This window comes from Rhinolophus sinicus, chromosome 2 (assembly GCF_057876585.1).
Source record: "Rhinolophus sinicus isolate RSI-liver-muscle chromosome 2, RSI-T2T, whole genome shotgun sequence".
Lineage (NCBI taxonomy): Eukaryota > Metazoa > Chordata > Mammalia > Chiroptera > Rhinolophidae > Rhinolophus > Rhinolophus sinicus.
In genome coordinates, this window is record NC_142502.1 from 39,302,857 (window position 1) to 39,322,628 (window position 19,772).

Genomic DNA, 19,772 nt, shown 5'->3' on the forward strand with positions numbered 1-19,772 from the left:
CTCTCAGATGTAAGTGCTGTTGTTTTTATAAATAAATAGGAAAAAATGCTTTGCAAATCATCAAAGAATTAGGTTGTGCAAAAGAGAAAGATAAAAAGGGAAAACAATGCCCTTAAAATGCTGGATGGCCATTCTCTCATCGTCTAAATCGCTATCTCACTCTCCAATTATAAATAGATACACAACTGTTAATACTAATTCCATAAGTACATGATTTAGTTGGGTCCCACACAGAAGTTCATGGCTAAATTTGGAGTTTGGTTTATTTTTTCCTAGATGTGGGTACAACACAAATGTAGGGGGAAAAAAGCACACATTTCTCTATCTTGAAAGAAGAAGGCATAGAATAAGCCTAAGTAATACAAGTCAGTGGCTGTTGGGGCTTTATAATATAATAAAAGTGATCAACCTTTCCAAAGGAATCCTTGATATAATGTGTCTGGTGTGGGCCATGGGCAGATTGCTCCTAGAATCCTGTGAATTTCGGAGGACGTGGACATCCAATCCCTTTGACTATGAACACAAGTGACTCCTCCAAAGAGAAGTTTGGTTTTCTGATATGAAAAGTATTTAGGGCATAAATCATCATTCTATACATTTCTGATTCTACGTTTAAGGAAAGCCACATCAAATCCATATAGAAAAATTATTTTGAACATTGAATAAGCAAACTCAGTACAACAGCCCCCTCTAGTGTGGTGGATGTGCCCCAAGAGGAAACTGGAGCAACCAGTTTCCCAGTTCCATAAAGTACAAATTCTCTCATAAATATTCCATCATAGCAATATCAGATGGCTTTTGACTCTCCATTAATTTCCTAAAAATAGTCAATTTTCCTGTGCTTTGGTTTCATGCTGCTTATAATTCATTTTCCTTTTAACCAAGTTACTAAAAATGCAATACTAAATAATATATAATTAATACATGAAAAGACATAAACATTAATTCCATATCCCTTTAAGAAATCTAAGACTAGTTACAAGATACATCCTTAAATGAATCCACTAAAAAAATCAGACTTGATCAGAATACAATCCAAGCACCAGAGCTTCTTCTTTTTTTTTTTGAGGGCGTCACTGATTTAGATTATACATGACTGGGATGACTGGGTTAGAAAGTTCCAGAATCCTACCGTTCCATTACCTTACCAAGGACACCATGGACCCTTACATATGGGCTTTGACTTTTATATTCACTCAGTTTTTTAACCATTTATTCACTCAATACCTGCTATGCCCTAGGTACTCTGTGATGGGCGACCAATGCAATGAAAACCAGGATAAACAAGAAGCTAAGCATTGGTATTAGTGCTGTGAAGGAGGAAAAGATTTTCTTATAAGGAATGGCAGGGGGCTTGCTTTAGGAAGGATGACTAGGTAAGGCTTCTCTGTGGAGGTAGCATTTACCTTGAATGCTGAAGGACTAAAAGGACATTGCCATGGGAGGAACTAGGGGAAGAACAGTTTAGGCCAGGCGAACTGCCAATGAAGAGACCCTCAGAAGGGACAGGGCCTGATGTGTCCCAGGACCTGCCAGAGGCCAGAATATCAGAGCAGAATGAACAGAATGGGGCAGTGATAAGAGATGAGGTTCGAAAAATTAGGCAGGGGATGAATTATGTAAGGCCTTGTAGGTCTTGGAAACAAATTGATATCTTAATCTAGTTGTAATAGGAAGCCATGGAAGAGTTTGTAGCAAGTGGCTAGTAGCTGATCTACATTCTTAAAAGATGACTGGCTATTGTGTGCAGAAGGGATTAGAAGGAGGAAAGCCTGAGAGGAGACCAGTGAGAAGTGTGGTATCACAGTCCAAGCAAGAGACGCTGGTGGCTTCACTTAGAATGGTAGTAGGGATGAAGGGAAGTGGCTGGGTCTGTGAACATTCAACAGGTCCTGGAGATAGACTGGATGTAGGTAGTGAGGGAAAGGGGGCCATCAAGGATGCCCATAGTTTCTTACAGGTTCCGGTTACTTTAGAAACTCAGTGATTTGTGATGTCATTTACTGACATGAAGAGAATTGAGGGAAGGCCCGATTTTCAGGAAAAATGAGAAGCTCCTTTTTGAATGTGTTAAGTTTTTGTTAAATTTTCAATGCTTAGGTCTCATCCAAGAGAACTTGTCTAGTAGAGAGCTGGATATATAATTGGCAGGCTCAGAGGAGAGGTGTGACGTTACAAGCACAATTGGTGAGCCAAGGAGAGTAGGAAAAGAGATACACAACAGAGTTTCACTCTCCACATCAGGCAACGTCAGGATGCTTCAAGCTTTAACATTCTAAGTGTATTTTTAGACCTTCAGAAACCAAATTTCTGGGACTGAAGGTGGGATACATACACCATCACAGTTAATCATTTTGCTAGGTCAACTAGGGTTTTTGTGCTTGAATATTCTGTTTTGTGAGCAAAGCATATTCAGCCAAATGAACAAATGATTGAATGGAGAGTGGGAATACAGTATGGCTACAATTTGCTGATTTGCTGTTCTTAGATGGACATTAGCTAGTTAATGGATGTTAGCAATACATCTGAAGGCCCAACTTACTATCCATGTAGAGTCTTCAAACAGTCAATCAACATAATCAAACAAATGAAATGAATTAATTTTTGATTGACAACTACATAATGGCTGCAATAATTACATTTATAGACAGAGTACGAGTCTGTGTATAACCATTTCTTAATTGAAATGTTTTCTCTTTCACTGAAGACAGAATTTAGTCATTCTTGTCCTCATGCACTAAAGAGATTTAAGCTACAGAAATTGGAAAGAATACTGTCAGCTAATACTGATTGAGAGCTTGTTATGTGTCATGAAGTTGATATACATTAATTAATTAATCTCTACAACTGTATAACGTCATTACTATTGTAACGCTCTTTATACAGGTAAAAAAAATAGGCTTATAGAGTGTATCAGTCAAGAAACACAGTCCATACCAGGTTCAACAGAGGAAATTTAATATGGAGTACAAGTTACAAAGGGGTTTGAATGGGTGATAGGGGAAATGGGGATGGTGAGGCAATGGAGAAATTTGCAGTGGCAGTATGTTACTCACACCCTAGATCTAGAGAGATCTAGTGGGGAGGCCATGTTACCGGAGGTCAGAAGTTAGGGAACCAAGCAGAGGTAGCATCATGGACACTTAGCCCTTTCTAGAGACCAAAACAGAGAAATATGGAGGAGCACCCTGGTTTATTTTTTCCTGCCATCCTCTAATCTCCCTCTATGCCAACCATTGGCCAAACCTAGCTGGAAGCCAGGTCACAGGGGAGTCTGGAAGGTGTAGTTTGCATGAGTCAGCCTCTGCAATGCAGAGCAGAGTAAGGGTAAGAAATGGATCTGAGAATAAACAGGCAAAACAGCAGCATACAGAGGGAGTAACAGATGGGAATACACAGGATACAGATGGTCACACAGGCCATCAGGCTTTAAATTCTGAGCAAGTACCAGTAATCTATCCATATTGTTTAATTATCCTGAAGAGAAATAGGGCTTTGCAGGAGCATCCTATTTGATTCCAATGAGCGCCTACTTTTACATATGATATATACATGATATATACATGATATATAGAGGGTACCAAAAACATGTATATACATTTTAAGAAAGGAATAAACTGTATATATTGTAATACTCAATATATATCGATAACAAACGATGAATACAAGTCATGTGTATACATTTTTTGGCACCCCTGATATATACATGATATGATATATACATATAGATAAATAGATAGATATAGATAGATAGATATAGATATCACATAGATATCATATATATATATATATCATGTAAACAGATATAATATATATGATATATAAATGTATATATGTGATTATATGATATATATCCGTATATAGTACGTGCCTGTGTATGCTGCATACTGTATATTTTATTTCATCACTTTCTTTGGGATTCCACTGGTGATCTGTCTTTCACTTTCCTTTGAATATCTTAGATTTTAAAAATATTACTTTTAATTCTTAAGCATAAAGGCTAGGTAAAATGGTTTCTCAGAACATACGCATAAGGCTAAATCTGTAAAGGGCACCAGGCTGGTGGGCCTTGCTGTGACAGGGCACATAACCCTCCACAGGCAGAGTGAGCTTCGTCAAATCACCTCAACTCCCTAGGTCTCCAATTCAACATAAAAAAAAGAAAAAGACAGAAAGAAAAGGTATATTCTTAATTTTCTTTTCTTTAAGGTCCTTCCTGCTTTGTGGTACTATGATCCCATCTTCAGGGTTCAGGGAAAGGTCAAATGTCCTGTTTGGCCTTCAGGAAAAACTGAAACCAAAACAAGCGTCACCCACAGCATGAAAAGTGAAGAAGCCGCCTGCCTCTCACAGACGCGTACTGGCTGACCCACAGCACGCTACTGCTTTCCTCTGCCATTTGACTTTCATACCAGCTTACGTTTGTTCACATGTCCTTTAACACAATATGGCAAATGGGATAACGGAATGTTTAAGTTATTTATTAGATTTCCAGCTGTGACTTGAACACACCTGCTCCCCAGGAGGACATTTGAGCTCTATTAGGTCATATGTTTTACTTAAATTTATGATTACCTAACCAGACCCCGTCTTTCTGTTCAGTAGAGTAAAACAAAGAAATAAACAACAATATCTGTTATCTTCTTGCTTTTAATTATTCTGTATCTTGCAATTGGACAATGTTATGGGAAAATTTCAGAATTGGTTTAAAAAATGCCTTCCAAGTCCAGAAAATATAAAATGTACTAATTATTCCACTTACTTCATAAGAACAGAATATCTTTTTACTTTGAGAAAGTGGCCACCATATGAGCAATTCAAGAGCCTTTATGAAGGAGATTACTGATGTGGAGAGAAGGAAGGGAGAGAAAGGCATTGACCTACAGTGGGAGTTGAAGATAGTTTAGATTCTGGTCTCGTCACTAAGACTGTGAGCTCTCCACCTAGACACAGAGAGCAGAGCTGGGCACTCTTGGGAGACTTCCCAAAGAGTGCGGGGGTGTGAGGGCACTTTAGAAGCATGCTGACCCCCTGATGTCTCCCTGCCCCTCTGGTCCACAAGTCACAGCAGCTGATATGCCATCTCCTGGTTCCCCAGAAAGTAAGTGCAATGTCAAGCTGAACGTCTCCTGCCACCCTCTTCTCATTCATTCATTCATTCATTCACTTGATAAACATTTATTCACTGAATTCAATGTGCCTAGAATTAAGCTAAATAATAGAACCTTGTAGTATGTCAGGGTGAGGTAATGAGGACAAAGGTAGCCCTGGTATATTAAAAAAAAAAATCTCAAACTCAACCCTATCAATGTTTCGGAAAGAAAAGGATGAATATTTGATTTTCTTTCTAGACCATTTGGAGTCATTTCAAATCAGGAATTAAATGAATAGCACCACAAGGTGTTTCTTTTACACCATCTTTCATCATCTTGGGCTGCAGGGGACTGGCATTTTAATGGCAATGTGAGATCTCAGAATAAAATGACCTTTGATGACACATTTTAACTAACACTGAATTATAACAGAACTTCAGTGGACATGCACATGACATCCACATAATTAGAGGACAAATTGTTTTTTATGATTGCTATTAATATAAAATTAATTTACACACATGGACCACTGTGTGGGAAGTGTTACCCAGCATGGGTAACATTTTGTTTCCCGGTTCTGAGAGTCTCAAAATCAAGTGCATCTGTAACCTGCAGCTGGTTTCCTTTCACAGCTGCCCTCCTCTCCTTCCCCCACGTCTTCCTGTCTATTGATTTTCATTTAATTGTACTATTCTATAGAAAAAATGGAGAGAAATTAAGTGGCAGAACTCTGTGACAGACACAAGGGCTGGTCAGCGCTTGAAGTCACTAGAAATAATCCCCAGGGAGGTTCATGCATAATTCTGTAGCTCACAATGTGCCTTCAGAGGGAATTATGTCAGCAGAGTGGCCTTGCTTTGGGGCCGCGGGAAGGTAAAGTGGTGCAGGGAAGTTTATGTCATTGTTGTCCTTGCTCATAAAAGCATAATTTGACTGCTGCTGTCAATTCCATGAAAACTCGTATAACTGGAGATGGCTCAAGCAGCCAGCTTCAATTGTGGGGAAGCATCTATATTTTCACCCCATTTACATTCACTGTGCACACAATTTCCAAGCATCCCCATAAGCCAAGCTCTGTGCTCCTTTCTTTGTATAGACACTGAGTTGATAGCTTTTGGTCTGAGGTTATTTAATGTCAGTCCCTTCTAGGGTTTTCTGTGTGATCATTAGAGCATCACCTAGGATCTTAAAACCTTGTCCTTATTTTTTACTTTTATTGGATAAAAGTAATTTTAGGAACCAGTGGAATTTGAGGTGCTCTGGATGACTACTAACTAGCTGAAACAGTGTCCAGTATTTCCCACCAAGTCCATGTGGGGATGAATTAACCATTTCTTATGTGCAAAATGCTCCCTTCTGAAAAGGTTTTTATGGGCTTAGAATGTCTATTACATTGTTTTTCATTCATGTCCTTTTGTTAAGTTCAGTTTTTTCCCTTTTCTGAAGAGTCACTTTTTAACGATCACATCAGTTTTGTGTTTCTTGGCTAGAGCAAATTGCTGTCATTTATGTGCCACCACCGCCGCAGGGTATCCTTTCTTTCTGGTTGGTCTTTAACCTAATAACACACTTCTGCATCTACACTAACAGCGTCTTGGTGATAATGGGCAAAGCTCAATGAGGAAACATTATGAATCATACATCTCTTACAGTGTGCAAGAATTTCTGAAATGACAAGCGGATTGCATTTTCTTTCGTCCCTTGCGTTGTAAATCCTTTCATTGTTCCTGCCACACCCCCACCCACGTGACTCTTCAAACTCGTTTCTCAGGTTCCCTAAAACCAGCATCTTAGGTGAGCAAGCCCCTTACCTATTTGCCAATCCCAGGGCACCTTTAACAGCTCCTTGTGCTCCATGATCGCTCTGCAAATTGAAAGAAAGTGGACCCGATGAGCAAGATTATAACGCGTCCTTCTTCTCTTTTTCATTTACCGGATTTATACAAATCATGAAGCAACCAATTGAATTTCAAAAATACCGCTGGGCTGCGCAGAGGCAGGTCTAAGTAGGCCATCTAAGGCTTACCCCTGAAGGATCTTGCGCGCTGTGGCTAGAGCCATGAGCGTGTGCCAGTGGGCACGGTGGAGCCCACACCTCCCACTCACCCCACCCAGTCTGCCTGTAGTCTTTGTTTCTTGCGTAGATACTGCCGGAAAAGTAAATGGCGAGGCTCGGAGAATTTCTGCGCTTACAGGTTTCATCAATTTTCTGACTGCGCATGCCCTAGGGCAGTGGTCCTCAAACCTAAATGTACAAAAAGCCATCTTGAGAGCATGTTGAAACAGTTTCTGAAACCCCACTCCTAGAGATTCTGATTCTGTAGATCTGGGTGGGGGCCATGGGTGTATATTTCCTAGGAGTTCTCATGTGGTGGCAAGCTGCTGGTCAGAGAGCCATACTCTGAGAACCACTGCTCTGGAAGAGGACCAGGAGGGGAGTTGGCACCACTCCAGCAGCATTATTTGGTTTCAGTGTGCGCTCAGTGTATCCCATTTGCCAAAAACACCCCTATGCCACTTGCATTATTTGGGTAGCAGTGTCTCTGAAGAGCTTAGTTGGCTCTAATGGGCTATAACTGAAGCAAATGAGCGCTAGATCTCTGAATATATTTTTTGGATTCAAGAATAATAATCCATAAAATGAGCCATCCATCTACAAAATGTTGGTTACGAATAGTTGAACCAGGCAATTTCTTTTCCTTTCACAAATCAAAAGCACCAAATTTAGGATCTTTAAAATGCCATCATGCTTTCAAAATGAACCAAAAATAAATCCTCTGAGAGTCTTCCCATATCTCTGTGCCTTGTTTGTTATGGAGCTTTTCAGTTCTATCTGAGGATACTGAAATATAGAGGATTCTTGGAAAGAGCCAATTTGCAAAATATGTTTAAGGTAATGCCAAAATATCTTCCATAAGTAATTACAGGCACTGAACTAACAATTACAAAGTACTTGCTTTGTAGAAAGTGATTTGGTGAAATCGGAATTGCTTGCTTTGTAAAAACAGATTTGGCGCACTGTCATTCTTTATCTCTTATGTGAAACTAAAATATATAGTCTCCATGGATGGACTTATTCTCACAATTTTGGAAGCACAAGTCAGTGATGATTTATATGCTGCAATGCCAGAATTATTGCAAAATTGGTGTTTTTGACTTTTTGAGGTTTAGTGAATGTCTGTTATAGCTTCACCTGTTCAAGGAAAATGGAAACACGAAATTTCTCAGAGATGAATTTGAAATATGATTCACTCATGCAAATTCATGGGCAATAAATGAAAAAAATTATAGAAATTTAAACTGTAAGTTTTCTAGTGGCAGTAGTACTAGTAAACAGAATGTCCCTTTTTTGGAAGTGCATCAAATCATGGCATTTAAATTCAGTTTTTCTATTTCTCTAAATAAATCCCCACTGGCTGATTTGGGAGAATGAATGTACTTCTAATGGCTTCTTGTAAATTATCTTCACAGTCCATTAAATGTTTTTCTAATAAGTCATAATAAACTTGTTGAGTTTGGGAGATATTTACTAGTAAAGATATTGAGTTTTCAGACTTCATGTGGGAGGTTGATGATAGGTTTCCAGCCTTGATTATTATAAAATAATGTGACCAACTCTACCCCAAAGGAAAAAAAAAAATTGTAAGAATAGCCCTAAGAGTCTCTACTGTCTGAGTTTCTTGTTTTTTTACTCACAATTGAATTCCACTGAAAAATGCCCCGAAGAGTCCGATCATTCCCAGAAATTCCACTCGGCTCAGGGTTCGGATGATGTATTCTTCCCAGACATTAGAGATACCGTACAGTGTGGCTCCTCCTAAGACAAGAAGGTCCCCTACCAGCTTATTTTCCCCTAGGAACCAAAACAAACAAACAAACAAACAAAAAGAAACAGTGGGGACTTCATTAAAATTTTCCTAACAAGAATTTGACACCAGCAAAATCAGCTTCCTATGCTTATTCCATTCTGACATTTTTACAGAAGTTCTAGAACTTGCCAACTGAGCTTTAGCAAAATTTGTTTATGTGTGCTCCAGCTACGTTCCAACATAAAAAGGTTGCCCATGCCTACTCAACCAAAAGTCCTCCTTAGCTAAGAAAGGAACCAGTTCCTTCTAGATTGCACCATCTCCACAAAGCCTTGTATCTTCGTCCAGGTATGTGTCTATGAATATCTGCTAACACATGCACGTGTTATACTTGCTGCAGGGCGCTTTCCAACAGTTTAGTGAACATGGTGTAGAACAAACAGAAGCAGTTTGCATTTCCACTGTCTGCTAGACAGGGAGAGAAGCTATAACAGAAGTAGTTGAAACTTTATTTTGACCATGAGTAAAATGTGTCTTTGCTTAGAAAATGAGAGTGAAATTGATTATGGGTTGAAATTTTCAACTCCCCTAAAGTAAGTAACATTAAGAGTGAAAATATATGCAATTCATCATTATATTAACAGTTTCTTTTTTCATAAAAAATATCTATTTTAAACTCAAGTTTTGTTGGTTTTGGTTTATGTCCAATTTTTAATAAATGCTGCATGTGGCTATTTCCTATAATTAGGCAAACTTTTTCCACTGCAGGAAGTATGAAGCGAAGGAAGGAGAGTGGAGACCAGCAGCCAGGGTGGCCTCACTGGTGGGCTGGTACCCAGTCTCGAGCTCTGTCCTGTGCAGGTCAGTGCACAGGAGCTGGGCAGACGTGCAGCTCTGGGGCACAGGAAGTGCGGGATAAGATGGGTGCTCGCTCCAGCATCATTCTAAGGGAGACTCGCCTTGAGTAGCCTTCGATTTCCAGATTAGCGAGAACAATATAAAACTGTAGAATCAGATTCTCACTGTTCATTTGGGAGCACTGAGCATTTTCTAGAAGTAGATTCACATAAAAGAATCTGGGCTGGGCTTGGGGAAAGACCTCTTCGTGCATTCCTTTGTGGTCACCTTGGGAGAGTACATAATCAGTCTAAATGGTGTCACCTTTTCTAAGGCATGTTTCCACTCCTGGTAAGGATCAGAGACAAAGGGAAAGAGACCCTGAAAGGCAGGACAGCTTTCTGGAGTCACCCTGGAGGGAATGGAGCTGAGAATCTGCATCTGCAAGGGCCGGAAGCTTCCCTGGGTGCATGGGGAACAGATGAGCAAGAACGCTATAAGGCAAAAGTGAGAAACCGGACCTTGTGGGAGGTTGCTGGGTGCATATTCTGGGGAAAGTAAGGTTTCTGTGACAGAGTGTCATCTTCAGCAACCTGACTAATCCTTTTTATGTCAACTAGAAAATAACGACAAAACTTAATATTAAGTAGTTCATTTGAGGAATTACCCACAAAATAAAAAATATCCATTACTAAAACTATAAAATTATAATGAACATAATTCAGTCACTTTTCCTTCAGGAGCCATTTCAGAATCTTGTGATGACGTGGGTCAATATTAGGAAAGACAGTTTTTGTTGTACTAGTGAAGTGTGGCAGTGCTGCTTAATAGAATGTGTGGTTAATGAAATTAATTTTATATGAATGGATTCAGGAAAGCTAAATTATAATGAAACATTTTAAGATAGATTAGTGGAACATCAGTCTACCTTTTAAAAATCCTAAAAAGAGGCCACAATTTCAATGAAGAGTCTCACCAAATTTTTTTCAAACTCCTCTTTGCACATTTATTGCCTATTCCATTAACTAACCTTCAACTATAGGCACTGTACTCCCTGATACTTGGAATTTTCACCAATGCGGTGATAATTATTGTTAATAATAATGCAATTTTGTGTAACTGCAAGTTCAGAAGTATTTTCCAGTTATCGATGACAAAAATATTAAATATTAGTTACCAAAATTTCACTAGTAAGTGTATTTACCAGCTTTTAAATCATTTAAAAATATACACATATACATATAGAATGTATAAAAATATAATTGATTAAATAAAATTAAATTAACGTGGACATGATTTTATCCAACCATATTATATAATGAAGTGTTTGCTGTAAGTATAAGAAAGTACTAAAACTAATATTTTGTATTAACAATTTGTATATAATTAACCGGAAATTACATGTTACTCCATGTTTTATGTACTGTTAATGCAGTAAATACCTAAGATGGTGGGCCAGTTTCTGTGCAGTGTTCATGGGGAAAGTTATACGCAGCATATCTGTCATTTACGTATGTATGAAACCACAACGAGTGGTTATGTTTTGTAAATTTTGGGTAAATGGACACATTTGAAATTATGAGAAATCTATTCAACCCAGCACCTTGTCTTCCTCCTCTGACTGTCACACCATTTTCCCTGTATGTGCCACCTACTGTATTCTATTCCACATCTGTTATTTGTTAACTTCCACGTCTGCGCTTCCTCCCACCTGTTCTTTTACACAGAGGGTGGAGGAGCATGGACTGTGACTTCCTCAGCTTTATATTGTGAGTGCTCCCGAGCATGGATCCTGGCAATTATAAGTTCTCAATGCGTATTTTAAAAATCGTGCTGACTGAAAAGTTCTTAATTCATCCTATGGTGAAGATTTTGAGTGGCAATAGGTTTCAATTCAGGTAGACATGGGTTCTAATCACATCTCTGTCCCTTATGAGCTGTTGAACATTGGGCAAGCTATAGGGTCTTTCTGTACTTCAGCTTCCTTATTTTAAAATGAGGTTATTGTGAGGACACAGGAAAATAATGTAAATAAAGTAAAAGAATGCAAAATAATGTGCAATGCTTGTCACATATCATCTGGCACTTATTAAGTGTTCGATTAATGGTGGTTAGAAAGACTGAATCAATCACTCCCTTTGAAGAACCACCTGTCTCGTTGGGGCCATTTCTCATTTTGGATTGCTTCTTGGTTCTAATCAACCCAGTCACAATTGCTTTGCAAAAATCGGTCTTACTTATTAGATTTTTGTTTAAGTACTATGTACTTAATACTATGTACTAAACACCATGTTTAGAAGGATATTTGATTATGTGTGGCAGTGGGAGGAGAAAAAGGAAGATTATTCAAAGTCACTACTTACTGTCAGATCAAGAATTAAATAGTGAATTATACTATTCTGGAGAGTTGAAAGACTATTAATGCAATTTATGAAACAACCCATCTCACTGAATATTTTTGAGTTTTAAATATGACCAACTGCCTTGATTTCCTGGGACTCTCTTGCTTTCGGCACCAAAAGTTCCAGATCTGGGGAAACCCCTCCATTATGGGAAATCTGGGAAAGTCATTTAACCTAATTTACTACAATGTAACAGTTGTATATTTCTTATAAGAGTCACAATTATGGAAAAATAAGTATTGTGCTGTGGGAGAAAGAATACTGCTAGATTTCACATCTACGACACACCACTCAGCCCTGGCACAAGTTCCTTATCTTCCCTGAGCCTCGATTTCTTCATCTGCAAAAATGAGAATAAAAATACTTTTTTTGCATAATTAGGAGGATTAAATGAGCTAATGCATGTGAAAATACCTGACACCAATAAAATTGTCACTTTTATTTGATTGTGTTTATCTAGCTCCCTGAAAATATTTTCTGTTCCTTGAAATACATACAAAATTATGTCTAATAATAAGAAAATGTTGTGATGGGTATCTAACATCTTGGATAAATGAACTATATGATGCAATAAATGTGTTATGGTAGGAAGAGGATATTTTGAAGAGCAAGATATACATTTTATAATAAGGAGCTATTTTAATTGAGTTTTATCTTAATGCTGTTACTTCCTAAACTTCCCTTTTATATCCATAAGTTTTTCAAGAAAAGAAAAAGTAGAAATGTTATGGAGAAGGATCTCTTTGGTCTCACTAAATCTTCTTACACACTCCAACGTCTATAATGGTCTCAGGAGCCGCCTATATTGCATATCTTGTCCCCCATGCATCTGTAAATGCAGACATTGTCTCCAGAGGACGTCTATCATGCTGAAGGAAGGTGGCAAAGAGAGAATGTACATATAGGCCCACTGATTTTTTTTCTTTCTTTCTTTCTTTCGAATGTGAACTTGGGAATTTATTTATTTATTTATTTATTTATTTATTTATTTATTTATTTATTTTATTCTTTGGACTTTAATTTTTTTTATTACTTTCAGGTGCACAAGACAAAGCAATACTTAGACGTTTATCATTTATATCCCTCACACTGTGTGAACCCCCCTCCCCCCATCCACTTGATTTTACTGCAAAACATGGAAAAGACATCTCCTTTCAGGTGAGCTCAAAGGCATGGCAGCTTCCTATGGTGGATGATCAGGTATGCCTGTGATAAGCACAGAACTGGGACGTAAGTATTGTGTGCGTCCTTCCCACATTATGTGCCACTTCATAGGCTCCAAGGCAGAGTCGTCAATGCCATGGACTTCGAACATCTCCCCTCCACTTATGGAAACCATCCTGGACCAGGGCTTCTCAGAAGATTCATAGCAATTTGATGAGGAAATCTTGAAGCTTTACATTGTAGGTCAACAAGGTGATTACCTATGATTATTACCAAAAACTGTCCCTCCAAAACAAACAAACAAAACAAAACAAAAACCATGCCTGAGGAAACTAAAGTTAGCTCTCTCTCATAAAAATATCAAGTATTCCTAATCTTAGTCTCCAAATCTCCATTAGGCCTATATACCAACCTTCACCAAGTAGTTTGAAAGCTCAATCTTACTCTGACTTTGGAGAGAATGAGTTGGGGGGTAAGGGATGGGGAAGGTGCCTGTGGTTCAGGAGTTGTCTGACCCACTGACACCATCTCTAGCCAGGTGGTCTGGGCCAGGCCGCTCTGGCCTCTAAAATATCTCCAAATGGGTCCTGACTCTCAGCTTTAACCACGATCTCCGTATTTCTGAATTCCTGTAGAAACAGCACAAGGCCTGTATGTTGCTGACTTCATTCACTCTAGGAACATGTATTAAGCACCTGTTACGTGCCACTGTTCTAGGTGTTGCGGAACAAGCATGAGTAAGACACAAACACTGGCAAGATCCGGTTCCTTTTTTCCACCCAACGAGGAACATTGCATGTTTTGCCTTGGCCTCAGCCACAGAGGCAAGTAACCTGGCGAACACACGAAAACTCACCTGCTCCCTGATGTCTTCCCACCAGTACGTCCGCGCCCACCATGCAGCCCAGCCCCAGGATGCAGACCACAATGCCGATGAAATGCACGGCCTTGTACCGGATCAGCAGGAAGAACCAGGAGAGCAAAATCACAACTGGGATCACGAAACAATCCAGGAGCTATTGGGAGGAAGTAAAGAACAACAGGAGGTTCAGGAGGAAGGTTTTCATATAGTAGAGAAAAATAGCTCTGTAAAAGGCTATTTATTGCCCCTGAACCTGAGGTTTTGTGTGGATCCAGAACTGATGCAATTATAACAGACTCAGAAACAAACTCCAATGAACTTTACTTAAACATCCCCCAGCCTTGAGGAAAAGGGGAGAAAGCAAATGTCTGAGTCAGGCTGGTGTGGACGATTCGTCTGTGTCAGGGCAGTTTGGCCTCTCATCTTCCTCACACCCTGGCTGACTCCCTGGGAACACCTCACATGTGGGGAGAATATGCTGAGTCATTTTAGATTGCCCCACCACTTCAGGCATAGGTCTGGGAATCGGAGATGAGGGGGCAGAGGTCTTATAATGTTTTATAAATTATTAGAATTTAGACAAAAGTTGAAGTTAATTTCCCCCAGACAACTGTCTCCCACAACCAGTAAAAGTTACTTTAATGTGCTCTTCAAATTTCACTCTTAGAAAGAAAATTTGCTCTAAATATAAATACTAATCTCAAAAGTTTACAAAAATTTTAAGTGCTATTGTAAAAAAGAGTAGTAAGAGAGAAATTTGAATAGACTACAGATAAAAACCCACATTTTATTTCATTTCTTATCATTTTGCACAAATAGTGAGATTCCATCTGATTTGGAAACCCTGAGAGTTGGTGGAGAGTTCACCCTGATCATGTAGTGAGACAACATGGTGAAATGAGAAGACCCCTGTGCCAGGAGTCAGAAGATCTGAATTTGAGTACTCGAGTAACATATATGAAAAAAACATAGTATATATAGGGTTCGGTACTATCTGCAGTTTCAGGCATCCACTGGGGGTCTTGGAACATATCCCCTATTAATAAGGGGGGACTACTATATTTGCAAAGAATCCCTGACCATCAGAGTGGCTTTTTGTCACTATAAACAGCACTCAGAATCCCCTCTATGCTGAAAGCTTTTTCTGACCTGGGCAGACCCTCACTCTTCTCTGTGCATTGGTCTTCTCCTTTGCAAAACGGAACAAGCAATCAGAATTGTAAGCTGTCGGGGCTGCTGTGAGATGATAAGGTGATGAAAGGCCATGTGACTGGTAATGTAACACTGTGAAGGCTGGAGGCTGAGCCCAGAGGTGACAGCGCTCCCGGAGGGGCTATGTGGAGGGGAGGCAGCTGGTAGGATTGTACTACGGCACAGGGTTGCTCACTGCACAGTTAATTAGAAAGTTAATGATCCTACTTGATGTGGTAAAATGTTCTAAGGCAGTTTTACAACCGGCCTCAAATGCGATTTAAGTACTAGGAAATTTGAGTTTGCCAGTGAAAACTGTTCCCTGGGCACAAAACAGTTGGTGTTTTGTTTTAAAAATTAGAGATGATTGAATCAACAGTTGAAATATTTAACTACATGCTCCACAACTGGGATTTCATTATCTGGCTGGAAGCCCTGGGTCAGTGGAGCTGAAGGCCTCCGTTCCTGAATTACTGAAGGCACACTCGGCCATCATCCCATCTTTGGAGAGGGCTGAGCGAGCCTTTTTGGTTCTCAGTGTCATCAGAAATCCCAAAGTACACGATGAGTCCAGGGATCTAGTCCCTTAATGGGTCGAGATGAAAAATTCTTATTTGTGTCAGGTGGTCTTCTGTGTCGGGAAGACTTTTAGAAACAACAGGAGGAGAAAGAAGAATATAATCCAAGCCAATATTTCTGAGCCATTTCAGATACGGAAGGTTGGTGTTCAGCGTACCGTGTGGGATCAGTAATGGGTGGCTGGATGAATTCATGAATGGACCGCCGCTTGGTATCACTGACTATCAGAAGGGACATTATTCAAGCTGCTACTGACATTTTGGGTGGGACGATTCTTCATCTTGTAGGCTGTCCCCATGCTCTCTGCTGGGCATTTAGCATTGCTGGGCCCTGACCAATAATAATAATAATAATAATAATAATAATAATAATAATAATAATAAATGTTCCTACACATTTACAGGTGCCCCTTGGGAGCAGTGTCTCCCCAGTTTAGAATCACTGTGACCCCTTTACTTAAAAGTAGGGAACTCAGAAGTTCAAGAGAAGTGATGTGCTAATAATGGCCACTTAAATAGTTGATACCAATGGTAGTTCTGTCATGATTCTTTTTTGAACAATATGTCAATGAAGGTCAATTACAAGGATAGCTACAGGTGGAGGTCTCACCACGGTATCTGTAACTACAGGAAAGAAACTATTCGGTAGCTGCTGTTAGTAAACAGGCTATTGTTTTCTAGTGATTTTTGGCTTCAGTCTTTCCCCTGTGGTCATATAGCATAAAACACACTGACAAAATAATTTTCCAATAGTTTTCTGGTAGCTTAACTGCTTAGCAAAGTGGTTGTTAGAGTAATAAAAGAGAGAAGCATTATAATAGATGCCTGTTAAACAAGTAAAAGAACAACAACAAAACCCTGAATACGTCATTAATCTGTTTAATAGACTTACCGTTGTTCTTTGCATACATTTTTATAGCCAAAGGAAATTATAAAATAGTACCAAAAAAAATGAACAAATAAGTACTATTTCATAATCATCTTATGTTCTGAAAAGAACATCCAGAATATTTGAGAAAGAAAAGTGTTCGTTATCCCTTAGATTTACATAGTATCTTTTTTTCCCTAATATTTAAAGTAATTTTACTCTTCTATGTCATTAATTCTCAGGCGATACCTGCCAGAGAGGTCCACAATCCCGTTATCTGATTTTATCAACAAAGGTGCTGAGACACACCGTGTTCAAATTCTCTTAAGTTACGGTGACAGTGCCAACATTATTATTTGAACTCAGTAGTTTTAAATAACATTTGCAGTAGATTGTATTAAGTTTACATTTATAGTTGCAAAACACGCTATTTTTACTTAATCTTTGTAACAGCCCTCTAGGGGAGTTATGACTATACCCATTTTATAGATAAGGAAATTGAGGATCCAAGAATGAAGCGAGTGAGTGTCAGAGTTGGGGGTAAAATACTAACTACTTTCTGGACTTCTAGATCAGGGTTCAAGTGCACCTTCCCAGTTGTTTAAATAACAATTAAAAACCTGTGTTTACATTGTTTTTAGGACAACAGCACAAGTCAACATTAAATAACATTAGACATTTTCTTTGTTCGTTTGTTTTTTTAAGTATAGTATATTGGAGGCTTGTAGCCTCATTTAACTGTTTGCTCTCTCTCCTCTCTATTTTTAGCTTCACACACAACAACCCTCCTCCCTTCCTGCCAACATCCAATCAAGCTTTTGTCTTCCTTTATATGCTGCGTCCATATGCCACCACTCCCCAGACCACCTCAGTCTGGTTTCACAGTCACTCATCTGGTTTTCATGCTCACCCATAAGTCTCTCCTCTACCATCTCCTGGTTACCACACCCACCTAGTAGTGTCATGGAGATCACTTATTTTCCATCTAGCAGTGAAATCTGCTTTTAGAGGCTGCCAAACCTCCTTAGAGTAGGTGGATATCCCCAGTTGCATCCTGGTTTCACAGACTATTCTTCAAACTTTTGGACCACATGAGTTCAGAACTTTAAGTATGGGATACTATGGCAGTTGTGTGCTGGGGGCCTCCCCTGATAATCCCTCTGGATTTAGGACCTTCCCGCAAGCTAACGGCTAGGAGGCCGGCCCCAGAAGGGTGGGATCAGAGTACCATGGGGAGCAGAGAGCGGATGTCCGCTGGGACAGTGGAGCTCACCTCACACCTGCCAGGGGGCCTTGCGGTTTGCGATGCCAGCCCCTGGGGAGGCTCCAGGTGGAAGTTGCCACCTTCCTTTTCCCTGTTTCTTTTTCTGCAGCGGAGGCCTCTCCAGCTTTGCTCCAGAAGTGCAGCGTGAAGCCCCGGCCCAGCTGCAGCGCACCCTAGCTGAAACCCTGGCTGGGATTGTATTCTTCTTTCCCCTGCTGTTCTTTCTAAAAGTCTTCCCTAGACATAGGATCACCTGACACATACATATAAAGATTTGTAAACACACCAGAATGTCATACACGTCATAAAGCTAGCATGCCATGCTATTTCACGTTTTCTGACTTGTCAGCTTATATGCTTTTAATGTGGATGAAGACGACAAGGAAATCTAGGAAACTAAGGTGGGAGAATTGCTCTGCAAATTAAACACAGACATTTCAGGAAATCTCCAAGCATTCTCATTTTGTACTTAGACTTAAAAGTCAGCATGGCATGTTCTTTATCTTCAACTAATGGTCCTGAAATAGCTTCAGAAGAGCTCAGTATTGCATTATGTTTTCACTCTGGTAAAATGTTTATATTTAGAGGTTGTCTTTTGTGTCTAAAATGATACATGCACTGTTTGCTTCACTAATGTTGGATGATTGTGCTTCCAATCAGTTATTTCTCCTCTCCTCTAGATTCTAAATGACAGAAAATAACAGCTTGATCCATTTGGAGTGGCTTATTTGTAGGTCAAGTTGCTCGAGTATTGACAATTTCACATGGTTCACCTAAGAGACCCAAGGAACCAAATGGAGATCAGATACCAGTGTATTAACATTAGACCTGGATTGCAGAAGGCGGTGTTGCCTCCTATTTCCCACTCCAACTTTAACTTACACTTAAACTTGCTTAGACAGATACACTAGGGAAAATGGACACTGTTTTAGAGGGTCCTTCCAGCAAGGGAAAGTGCTTCCCAATCTCAAAGCAGGTAGAAATGAAACAGTCTGAGAAAAGTTCTTTTCCTCCTTTCTGTTTTTTTTTAAGGCATTAAAAACCTAACCAAGTGGTAAAGTCTCGTACTAGATGTCAAATTAGCTATTTCCCATTTGGGGTGGAGCCAGAAGGCATGGAGAGAGAGGGAGAGTTCTCCTCCATTCTCCAAGTATTTGGAAGGGAATGGAAGTCTTCCTCGGCCTGGGTGGTATCACGGGGAGGAAGGAGTCCCTCCACATTCCTTCTATTCCATACTTGGTTTGGGTGACATAAATGTGTGTTTCTTGATTAAGGATCCTGTTATGCAGGGTCTCAGCTCCCACTCCCCGCACAAGAATGCAGGATATGGTGAGGCCGAAAGGAACACCAACAGAGCCACAGATAACGGGTTCATACCACTACATTCTCGATGTCGGCTGGCCGAGACACAAAAGCAAACATCCACCAGTACCCCAACGAGGGGTCCTCCTGCACCCCAGTCTTGCTGGCGGCCGGGGGAGACACAGGAAGTAGGATCCACATGATCCTCAATCCACCATCTGCTTCTCTGACAACCAACAGCCCCTTGTTAACTGCAGTCGGCGCTTGCTAGCTCAGCTTCGGCAGTTATATCAGTGGCTAATGGCTAACCGGTAACAGCTGATGGCCAACTAGTCACTGCTGATGGCCATCTACTACCCGAGCCAACACCTTTCCACGTGAGGCCGAGAGCCTGGAAACTGC

General features: G+C 39.9%; 1 protein-coding gene across 2 annotated transcripts in view; it reads right to left on the reverse strand.

The window, feature by feature from the left end:
- Window positions 1–19,772, reverse strand: part of SLC35F1 (solute carrier family 35 member F1) — a 371,967-nt gene that overhangs the window by 33,858 nt on the left and 318,337 nt on the right. For both annotated transcript variants that reach the window (XM_074333488.2, XM_019740997.3), the window contains exons 4-6: window positions 14,162–14,321; window positions 8,790–8,946; window positions 6,905–6,957 (exon numbers count right to left, since the gene is read on the reverse strand). In XM_074333488.2, the coding sequence (XP_074189589.2) occupies window positions 6,905–6,957; window positions 8,790–8,946; window positions 14,162–14,321 (370 nt within the window). The remainder of the gene's footprint in view (window positions 1–6,904; window positions 6,958–8,789; window positions 8,947–14,161; window positions 14,322–19,772) is intronic.